The sequence below is a fragment of the Chelon labrosus genome (genome assembly GCF_963514085.1).
Source record: "Chelon labrosus genome assembly, chromosome: 9".
Taxonomy (NCBI): Eukaryota; Metazoa; Chordata; class Actinopteri; order Mugiliformes; family Mugilidae; genus Chelon; species Chelon labrosus.
This window is the reverse complement of record NC_140359.1, coordinates 19,917,194-19,928,924: the sequence shown is the minus strand read 5'-3', so window position 1 is coordinate 19,928,924 and position 11,731 is coordinate 19,917,194. Positions and strand designations below refer to the sequence as shown.

The window sequence follows — 11,731 nt, the reverse complement described above, 5'->3', positions numbered from 1 at the left end:
GAGAGTACGTGTGACTAATTCACTAAACTTTCATGAACCCTCAAATTTTATCATCTTATATTGATATATTGATAAATATCGCGCAAGCACCAAGTGCAGGCCTAATTACAGGAACATTGCATTATATCAAAGGTTGTTTATCAACTTCACATTAAATGATGAGTCAAATAATTAACCACTTTGACATTTAGGCCTCGTTGAACGCAAACAAATGAGCCCACATATTACCTAATGACCTTTAACCTAACTTGCAAACTGGATTTGAGCAAAGCTGCAGAAATCTGGACTAACAGCTCCACCTGCTGGTCATTCGTGGGCTGATTCGTTTTCCTCCACTACTGTGCCTCAACATGTTTACTTGTCCCGTGACTCATGATTCTAGCCTCACACTTGTGACTCACCGCCGGTGCCTGTATGCTGTTATTCCCCGACAGCTGAGGTTCCAGCTAAAAGTCAGACAAATACTGTTTGCCGGCCGCGGAGAATAACAAGATAGAAACAGGTGCGGGGGAAACACGATCAGTTTGAATGTACAGAATTTAACACAGTCAAAATGCAAATTGAATTAAAAGATCACTTCCTTCTTTGGCCTCAGAATATACGTGCATTATCCATGCATCTTACATGCTGTTTACTTTTTAAATCCAATCCACTGTGTGCCCAACAAAAGAATAGCACTGAATGCACTAAGCAGTTTAGCATGCGGGAAATCCCGGGCTGAAAATCCCATTGAGGGATAAATTAGAAACAGCTCTAGCCACCTGATCTTGGGACCAGCAGCTGACTCCAACAGTCAGAAGACGTGGCAATTCCACATTATGTTTGTATTGGTAAACTTGAGCGTGAAAATGGCGGTGCATTATTAAAAGATTGCTGTTATGAAATCTAACAAGAGCCTATAAGAAAAAAGAAACTTATAAATGTAAGTGCTTAAGAGCTGAATTATCAGCAGACTCCTCACAGGATGGTTCATGATAGATAAAGTTCATAATCATTAACAATGATCGAGATTCATTCCGGTATATAAAAAAAGTTTATTATTATTATAGATGTTCAGACATGTCTTATACGTAAGGAGTTCAAATGTACAGAAAGAGCTACAATCATCTCATATATTTACATTTCATTCTCGGACTACGTCAAATGTCAGTGCATTTGTTCAACATGATCAACATTTAAAATCTCATCAACGTGTCAAATGGGAGGACAAAAAAAAAAAAAAGTAGTCTCAACACCATTTAGATCCCATATATTACTGACAATAAACAGAAAGAAAATACAAGAAAGAAATCACAAAAATGCTTCACTGACAAAACAGGTCATGACATTTTTGAGCACATCTTACTGCGAAACAGTTTACCGAGCAAATATATTAAACCCCTTATCTTGTGCACACGGGTGCAAAGGTCTTTCATACATGTTTATAAAGGTAAGAGCTGTGCCAATGAACGTTTAAAAGAAGCGATAGCAGGGGCAGATCGGGCTTCACCTAACAATGATAAAAGTCAAGGGTACGGTGTCTTTTTCTATATTCTGTCTTGCTTTACTGTACAACACCGAAACAAAGCATTCCAAAATGAAAAGGCGCATGGATACCCTTGTTACAAGGGAAATACTAACGAACTTCACAAGTCTTCTAAAATGGCCAAATGTCCTGCAATGGCTTAAGCGTTACAGTGGTCGACCAACCACTCGGATCAAGCTTTATGGGAATCAAGCTGCCTATCTTCTACTGCGCACTGGATGTTACTGACTAGCTTGCAATTATAAAAGAAGAAAATAAAAAAAAAAACACTGGCTACTTTTCTTCAGAATAATTCACTATGGCAATGTAAACTATGATTTTGGAGAGTCATTCGTGAGCAGTGGACGTTAACTAAATCTGCTGGAAGGGATCAGACATAGTCAAAAAATAAAAAGCTCTCCCTGATATTTGATCATATAGGATAATGCCGTCAAGTTGTCCTGAAGTGATCCACCGCCACTCCTGAAGGTGGTGCCATTAAATTTTTTTTATCAATTTTGGTTATCTTCACTGTTTTGCACAATACAAAGGCTCAGTGCTTTAAGGGTTACCTCAGTAGCATGTAGCCTACAGCAGCACAGGCATATACTGTATGTGAATTACATTCCAGTTCTTCTTGCTTTCAGAAACACCGAAATTAGAACAAAGTGCAAATTAAGGAAATGTAGTACACCTGAAGGCTGCTAAAGGGGAAAGCAGGGACAAACAGGATGATCCTATATTTATATAAATAATAATTTTCCCTTCCTCCTTTTTAAGCTTCTTCCTGGTACCTCTAACATTAGGTAAATGGCTCCATCTGCTGGTCAAAATGATCAACACATCCCTACTACATCTCATCAAAGCGGTGCTGCGGCAATATGACAGACGGGGGGTTATGGTCTATCCAGTTCTCCTTGGATCCTGTGACCTCATACGCCACGGCAGATGCCACTACAGCATCAATGGACCCTTCCTGTAAGGCCCCTACGCTGCCTGGCGGCCCCGGCTTCATCTCCGCTGCCTGAGCAGGGCTGGGGAAGTCTGCCGAGGAGTTGCTGTTGACGCCCGTTTCTGAGTCAGGTTGCTCCACCCTCTGGTAGTCCGGAGTGTGATTCTTTTGACCGCCCGCGAAGATGGCTTTGACTTTCTCCACCTCTGCTTGGGGCACTAGGACGAGCTCGTCTGTCGCAGAATCAAGGTAGGATACGGCATCTGTGCTGTCTGGAGGCAGCGAGCGCAAGGTCCGGGAGATGACTGCAAAAATGTAAAGGTAGAAAAGAGATTCACTAAAGCTTGGTCGTAAAAATTTATAAAATAAACAGACCTACACACAGAATCACATTTTTTATTTATAGTTTTTATGATGACTTACTGGAAGACGGTGTGTAGAGTTCCTTCTTTTCAGCGTTTCCACCAAATGGATTCACTGACGGGAAGATGATGAGACAGAAAGAGAGCAGGAACACCTGGAGGGCAAAGTCAATAAAAGAAAATTGAGGGAAACAATACACCACAATGACACAAAGCTCCATACCTTCTTTTAAAAAATATATATCAAAATATTGTCAACAAATTTACCATAACACAAGTGCTGGTCGTGCTGGCCTTCATAGTTGACATCTTCACTATGCTCTGCAGTTTCCTCAGTTGCTCTATCAAGGACCTGTAAGAAAGGAAAGTATAAATTTGATGTAATGGTTTAAAAAGAAACTTGACTGGATATGTGTTACTACATATGAACACAGAAGAGGCAGTTTCTCAGACTCCTTACATGTTCTGTTTCTGAAGCATTTGGACTTTCTTCTGCAGTTCCAGGTTGTGTGCAGTGCAGATGGCAACCCTGTGGTAGACAATGATTCAGTGATTAATTAATGTAGCCACACGTACAAGTATTTCAGTCATGGTAATCAGCATCTGTTCAAAATAACTCGGAGAGCTGTTGATTCAACTGTGTTTACATTCTGTAGGCTGTTGTTTCTATTATTTTGACAACCCAATTTTAGTCAGTGGGCTAGGCTAAAATAAAACAACAAAATCATTATACAATTGAATTACCACCTTTCTGACGCTGTTTCAACATAAACTGAACAGGGGATTTAATGCAGGACTGTTACACCAGAATGTACTGGTGTTTTACTCGTGTACCTAATGAACTGGTAAGTGTCTCACCTGTTTTCCAGTCCATCAACATACACTTTCTTCTTCTTGCGGCTCTCCTGTGCCGACTGCTTGTTGCGGATCTTCCTCCTGACCCTCTTCAGAGTCCTCTCCTCTGCCTGTTACAGAGCAGACCAAGCTTTCACCACAATGTTGACGTGACAGACGCGTATAAAACAGCCCTGAGAAGCTGTGCCGCGGAAAGACCAAACGGGAAAACATTAATTGTTCGTCCAAAGACAATTAATGCTGGCCTTAATAAACTAAATACTGAGATACAAGACAAAAACTGTATTGACTGTGGCCAAACTGTAAAAAAGTTACAACTCAATTCAGCTCAAGAAAATACAGACATAAACTGAAAATTACCTTTGTGAGAGGCATGTGGTTGGGAATGGTTGCACCCTCTTTTGCCAAAAGCCGCTTCTCCTCCTCAGTGAGCACAATCTCTTTAAACATGAACTAGAGGGAGGAAAACAGATGTTGGTAAACCATAAAACACATACAGTTTATAATAATGACAAGATCAAGGATGAACGACGCACCATTAATCTTATTATCAGACAATACTGGCATGTTAGCTGCAGTCTTATTGGTCTAACCTGGTCTGTGCTGCTGGTTTGTGATGAGTCCTCTATGGCCAGAGTGCAGGGCAGCTCGCTGGTGATGTCCTCCTCCATTTCCTCAGTCACCAGGTCATCTGTCACATATGAATATTCATTTAAAACACACTTCATATGCAACACACATTTGCTGTATCCATATTTATGTTATTTTAAAGAGGTTTAAGTACAATGTTAAAACCAAAGATTCCACGTAGTCAACACATACCCAGATCAATGAAGACGTCGGTATCTGGCTTCTCTGCCCTCACACTCTGCAGCACGTCCATGTCTCTCCCTCCGCTCTGCAGCAGAGAATAGCTGTGATCTGCCTGGACCGTCAAGGCCTCAAGGCTCTCTGTCTGCAGCTCTCCTGAAGTCAGGGCAGGGTCATAGTGCACCGGGCTGGGCTGAGAATAACCTGGGCTGGGCACAATGTCGCTGTCACTGCCATTAGGACTTGAGCAACCCAGAAGATTGTTATTTCCAGTGCCGGTGCTGCTGTCGTCAGAAATGCCGCTGTCGCTGCCCAGGGGGGAATGAGAGGGACAGATGGCCTCCATGTTGTCCTCTCCGTCCAACAAGCTGGACAGGAAGTCTTCAGTATCCATACCTGTCAGCATCTGGGAGACAAAAGGCAATAAGATGGATTAGCTTTTTAGTAGTTCTTTAATTGTGGAACTGTTTCCTTGGACATTTACAGTTAAGTCACAAAAAAAACATAAAAGCAATGCATGTGAATGGAGCCTTACATCTTGTTCAGACAGCCAGGATTCAATGAGCCCGTTCCCATCTGGAAAAAAGGCGTCCGTAGATCCATCGGCTCCATCCTGGAACAGCAACCCTAAGAGGTCTGCTCCATCCATATCTGGAAGTTCCTCAGTGACTGACATCTGTACCAAAACAACATCAAGTTTAATATCTTTTTAACAATGAAATCTTGGTTCATATAATAGTGATGTTGATAAGCCTTTCTCTATTTTCTGGGATTTTTTTTTTTTTTTTAAGACATAAAACATGTTTATTGATCCCACGTATGGGAAATTACCTTGTCACAGTAGCGCGTGAATTTGGCAAAAAATATATACAAAAACAGTGACGACTTTGACTTTGACAGGGGAAAATTACCAGGGGGGGGGGGGAAAAGTACTAATTTGAAAAAAAAAAATAAATAAATAAAAAAAAAATATTGAGCATTGTCATTTTGGGACATAAATTTATTATCTCACAGTTGAGATTTAGCTGCAGAATGATCACTTAAATAACTAAAAATAATCCTGTTGGTGTTATAAGACATTTCTCTGGCAGAAAATACACAAATTTAAAAACTGATTGTACGATCCTATTTTATGTAATGGTGAATTCATAGGATTGTCGATGGGTTTGGGACTGCTGACTGGACAAAGCGAGGCATTTTGAGGCTATTATGCAGCTGCCATTTATGAAAGTGATTGTTAGTCATAGCCATACAGTTAAATGATGCAATACCATGACATGATGATGATATGACAGTTGTAGCTCATTAAAATAAGCAATCACCCTCGGTTTTATATATTCTTTTATATGTTCACTGCACCAAACACCAAGACAACGTCCTTGTATATATGAGCATACCTGGCTAAATCAGATTCTTTTCATTGTTGGCATCATATCCAAATAAATACGATTGCTTATCTATGGTCAAATTGCACATTGCAAGCAGTTACACCCAAAATATCAACACATTTTATGTATCTGTTCAAGGTACTGGTATCAAATTACTACTACCGCCATACAACAGGACAAAGGGGTGCTGTAGTAAATGACGCGACGGTCTAGTGAGCATCCACTCTACAGATTCATTGTTACATGGTGCTCTGTGCTTTGCCATGTGGAGGCTGCAGGCGCATGTGCACGGATGGATGCATGGGATGGGAGCAATAAACTGATCATATCTCAGTGGATTGATAACAAATATAATTCGTGTATGAATTATGGAGCTCCCAATATTGCATCACCACCAGCAGTAGCCACGCACCCATCATGACCTCATCCTGTACTTGAGCCCCGCCCCCTCCATGCCTTTGTCACGGGATATGAGTACAGTATCAAGTGTCAAAACAAATATGAAGCATTAATTATACTTTCATTTGTGTCGGGGGGAAAGATGCATTCAGTTATTTAAAAAGGCCGAGGTTAAAAAAAAAAAAACGAGTGCAGGGTGTCTTTGATGGATTAAAATAAATAAAAAACAACAGTAAGGTCTTGCAGCAAATTAAGACGTAAACGAAAATGAGCTACTTATGGTGGGAGTTGGTGCAAATAAAGCTTTGTTTTTGTTGGTTTTGAAAAGGCTCACAAAATGTAACCGCACCATTACTTACAATAGCAGAAGTCATGAGATGTTTTAGGCCAACACCGTCGAGTCAGCTACTAATGTCACCCTAATAATCCTGCCATAATCTAATGTATTGAGGGCGTGGTCCCTCGTGCCTTTAAAACCACTTAAGAGCATTAAAAGCAGGCAATGCAAACAATGCTTTTCTTACCGTTTGATGACAGGAGACAGAATACCATTCGAGTGAGTGAGTCCGGGTGTCTTTTTGATTTCTCTTCTCAGTTTATCTCTACTGCCACCGTCTACCGTCACAGCGCTTCCTCCTGAATCCCCCTTCCAACAAGGCAAAAATTGCGTCATCACGCAAAGGCGGATGTGAGGACATGTACGTGTCTTCCGGGAAGTGTTTCTGGGAGGTGTAGTCTTTTGCTTTTCTGTGTCTTGTGCTCAGTTCTGCACGAAATGCGACCAGTAAAATACAATAAATCAAAAATAATTGTTTTCTTAATATTGTTTTTATTTAAAAAAAATATAATATAATATAATAATATAATAAAGTAAAGTAAAGCATTTAGTGTTTACATTAAACCGTCTGTATTTCAGCCTGTCCAAAGGACACAATGCAATAATTTGCAAATTATATAAACCCAATAATTAATTGAAAATAGCGCAGTATATAATATTTTGGTTTGATGTTTTTAATTACTTAATTTATTTTTTGCTGTAACATAAGACAGCAAAAACAAATCGATGTAACTAAGCAATAAGTAATCATTTTAATAACGAATTATAAAACAAACCTAAAAGCATCATAAAAGGAAAAGAAAAAAGAAAATGACATACGTGTTTCAGACTTTTATTTATTTCAGTCAGCACATTAGCATGGACATGGCATCATATGATTTAAAAATCCAACGACTGAATCTCATACTGAAATTGTCAAAGTGGTTGTTGCCACATGAACTAATAACTCTCATAGCTGGTATTTGGGTATTCAGAGCTTAATGTCATTCACTGGCTTTTTCAAGCCATGGGGAAAGTAGTGAGGTCTGTGAGGTCAACCGGTATAACAGTAGGAACATCTCATAGAGATACGTAAGATGGGAAATCTCTATTTATAGCATCACAAACATTAAGGAGTGTAGGTAAACCAGTCCATCTGATCTCATAATATGTTTTTTTAAAAAAACACCTAAGGCATCGAAGAAAAGTGCAATTGAACATTAAAGACAGCACATTTCATGTATTGATTGCATGTTTTACCACTTTATCGCCTCGGCATAATGTTGTGGATTTCTACCTCTTTTCCTTAGAATTTATGCTACATTGATTTTCATAGGATTTGTTGTTACAACACAACTGAGCATTGAATGGGCGTGAGCTACTGTATATTGTAAATATCTGACCTGTGTGACTGATGTAACAAGTCCTGTATGCCTACTAATCATTACTATATTTACTTATTAATTATATATATCTCATAATGTTTCTAAATTATGAGTATCATGGGTCCTCAACTCTGTCGGGAAAATGAGACAATAATAAGTGCAACATTATTACTGAGACTAATTTTACTAACAAGGTACTTAAGAAATGCCTGATTTCAGGAGTTATTTACCATGATTTCAAATACTACTGGACTGAAGAGCACTTTTTTGATTTCTAGTTGAATCCATGCAGTCTTGTCCCAGACTATGAAGTCAATTTATTTCTAGAGCAAAGCAGAGCATGTTGTCACAGAATCACACAGAGTTTTGATGTGTGCCGCAAACTGCGGTACACTTTCAGCCGCTCCTTTTTACTTTTTGTCGATGGTCCGACAACCTGTGCCACCGCAGGAATGCTCTCAACAACCCGCCTCTTGTGAGCGCGATGCAGCAGGATCCGATAGACCCCAGTGATGGAGCTCCTGCAGTCCTTCCCCTGGTTGTTGAGGATGTGTTCTAACGTGATTCCCAGTGTCTCCAGTGCTAGCTTTACCTCCATCTCCTCCTCCCCGAGTTCAGCTGTGTCGCTCTCTGCTAGGTAGGATGGGTCGAGTTTAAATGGCTCCATGGCGCGCGGGAAGTCCACGGGGAGCAGCCACTCGCAGCCCATCATCTGCTCCACCGTGCAGCGGTCAGATGGTACGGGCTGGAGGATCCCCCTGATCAGCCGCTGACAAGCCTCTGGCACCCAAGTGGGCAGGATGTAGGCCCCTTCCATGATGCATCGCTTCAGTTTGGCCACAGTGTCCGCCCTGAATGGCATGGTGCCCGTCACCATGAAGAACAGCATCACCCCCAGGGCCCAGAAGTCTACATAGATGCCGACGTAATGCTCATCCCGGAAGAGTTCAGGCGCAGCGTAAGGTGGAGAGCCACAGAACGTGTTGAGTGTCTCGTCACGGCGGCTCAGCGTGCTAAATCCAAAGTCCCCTACTTTGACACAGGAGCTGCTGGTGTAGAAGACGTTTTCTGCCTTCAAGTCACGGTGGATGATGTTGTTTTCGTGCTGAGGGAGAACAAGGAGGAACTCAGTCATGCAAATATCACCCACTTGAACCCAAGTGAATATCTGTAAATTCTACCTGGCAGAATATCGTGAAACTGAAACAGCTGGGAGTGGACCTTAAGATCTATTATTCTACTTTGGTAGTACAGGATTTTAAATTTGAAGCCTCAGTTTATTCTCCTGTTGGACTTGAATACCTAAAATGTGAATGCTGTGTATGAAAAGCAGCAGCTCTAACGGTGTCAGTCACAGAAGTTGTCATATGAGATTAAATGGTTTAGAAGGATAGATTAAATTTTAATGAACTCCATTGTTGATCAGGTCACTGTAGTGGCAGAGGAGACAGTGTAGGTTGTCATCTTCAGGGTCGTTTTAGCTATCAGTGACAACATCGTGATCGTAATGAATTGTGTTACATACCTAATAAAAGATATCATAAGCGTACACATACTGACCATGTGTTTAACAGCAGAGAGTATCTGGGCGAAGACAATCTTGCTATCAGAATTCGATAGTTTTCCTTCTGTAGTGATCTTGGTGTAGAGCTCCCCTCCCCCCGCGTACTCCATCACCAGGTGCAACCTCGACAAAGTCTCCACCACCTACGAGAGACACAAAACATAAGGGTGATGCACCAAACTGAGCTGTTACCTGGATCTAGTGATCAGCAGAATCAGACAGAGTTTGTACGTAAATCAGCGTGAGGGCAAACCTCGTAGAGCCGTATGATGTTGGGGTGGTGCAGCTTCTCCATGCTGGAGATCTCTCTGGACAGCAGCCTCTGCGTCTTCTGATCCAGCTTGGTTTTGTCCAAGATCTTTATGGCCACTTTGTCTGGTGACGCCAAGGGAAGGGTTTCTGATCAGTGACCAGTGACACAGGAGACCCAGTCGTGCACAGAAACACTTTAAAGTGTAGAATATGTGTTGTAAAATGTGAGCCTGCTCTGCTCCACTTAATTTGATGGAGGATTAGCTGCCCTCAGAAACCAATTTTCTTGATTATCTTCTCCCAGGGAGTCAGTTCCTACCTTAGGGCCTATCTTAAACGGGAAATTTACTTTTGTAAAAAAAAAGGGGAAACTGCTCTTTCTCATACTCCTTGTCATTCTGCCGTTCCTCCTCGTCTGAGCAGACATGCAGGATCAAATCGAGGTGAGGAGTCAAAGTGCTTTGTCAAATTCAAACAACTGATATAACAACTGATATCTTGGCAGAAATCCTTTAAATGATTTATACGTAAAACAGACCACAGGTAACTGAATACCGAAAAGTTCTTAAGTGGCAAAATGGTGTTGAGATATCTAATTGTGCTTCGGTATGCATTATTGAGGCCAGGGTGTATTAGGCTCCCTCTCAGCTGTGACATAGCTTTCAATAGGAGCATTCAAAATGCATTGCAGCTCATATTGTTTTTGACTAAATGGCACCACTTAAATGCACACACACATGCACATGCACGCACCCACTCGCAAAGTACAGAAGAAAAACAGGCATACAGGAAAGAACAGATAGCAAAACACAGAGCGTGCACACACACAGCAACACACTCATTTTCCTCTCTCTCTCTCTTTAGCCTTTGATGAGGCATGCAACAATTTTAGCCGTCGCTAAGGAAACTGGAGATCTCTAATCAATCCATCTGTTCAAGGGCAGCAGACAGTGTGTCTCTTTGTGGCTGAATCAGCCCCCTGGCCGGGCATACATCACCTTGTTAGTGGATCGCTATATAAGGACACGCTTATTAGCGTTGCGGTCCATTGATAGAAACAGCTTATTAACCAACTTATAACTTAAATAAAATTGGAAGCCAGAGAAAACATTAAATTATTTATGTTTATTTTACCCAAGGATGAATGTCTTTAAACTTCTTTTCAGTTATGACAGTTGAGTCAATATACCCTGGCTGCTATCAGTGTCTGGTCGGTCAGTCGTGTCATTATGGCATTTGCGCTTAGCTGAGGTTTTAATATGTCCCTGTGCAAATGTCATAAGCGCAGCTGCATCTCACATGTGCAGCTTTTACCTTTGGTGAGAGCATGGATTCCCAGCTTCACATGGGAGAAATTTCCACACCCAATCTCTCCGCGAATTTTGTAGAAGCCGATTCTCCTGCCGACCGTTAGCTCACGAACCACCCTGCGACCAAAGCACACAACAGAAGCTGTAATATTATACGTGGTATGCTAAAGATGACGCCCCCAAAAGAAATACAATACATCAGATTCGGAAATGAATCAGGACAGAAATTATGGTCCAGAGCTCTACCTGTCATCCTGGCACATATCCAGGTTAAGCCTTTCCAGCGGAGTGAGGCGGCGGATGGTTGCCCCCTCATCGTCTGTGTTGATGTCAGAGCTGTCTTGGCGGCTCCAGCGGGTGTACCTCTGGCCACTCGCAACCCCGACCGTGCCTCCGACGGACCCTCCGACAGAGCCTCCATTGGACTCCCCGGTCTCTACCCCAGAAACTGAGCTTTTCCCAGTGGTGCCCGCTGCCCCCGAAGCCCGAGAGCCTGCTGTCCCAGCTGCCCCAACTGTAACCCCTTCCGGGCTGCTCTCAGAGGGGCAGACAGCGGTCATCCTGCAAGGGACGCCCAGGGTGGAGTGGGCTTAGCTCATAGCTGGGAGTGATGCAGGACTGGGTGAACAATAAT

General features: G+C 41.9%; 2 protein-coding genes across 2 annotated transcripts; both read right to left on the bottom strand.

Annotated features, from left to right (window-relative positions):
• Positions 1–1,014: 1,014 nt before the first annotated feature.
• Positions 1,015–6,917, bottom strand: creb3l3l (cAMP responsive element binding protein 3-like 3 like). The gene is made up of 10 exons (XM_084550621.1): positions 6,795–6,917; positions 5,019–5,159; positions 4,496–4,889; positions 4,267–4,364; positions 4,034–4,126; positions 3,677–3,783; positions 3,279–3,347; positions 3,086–3,170; positions 2,880–2,973; positions 1,015–2,761 (listed from the first exon to the last, which is right to left on the bottom strand). Exons 2-10 carry the CDS (start codon positions 5,157–5,159, stop codon positions 2,355–2,357), a joined length of 1,488 nt encoding a protein of 495 aa, XP_084406747.1. The 5' UTR covers positions 6,795–6,917; the 3' UTR covers positions 1,015–2,354.
• A 519-nt stretch (positions 6,918–7,436) lies between these two features.
• nim1ka (NIM1 serine/threonine protein kinase a) lies at positions 7,437–11,731 on the bottom strand. The gene is made up of 5 exons (XM_084552408.1): positions 11,344–11,731; positions 11,102–11,214; positions 9,789–9,910; positions 9,532–9,678; positions 7,437–9,076 (listed from the first exon to the last, which is right to left on the bottom strand). Exons 1-5 carry the CDS (start codon positions 11,655–11,657, stop codon positions 8,318–8,320), a joined length of 1,455 nt encoding a protein of 484 aa, XP_084408534.1. The 5' UTR covers positions 11,658–11,731; the 3' UTR covers positions 7,437–8,317.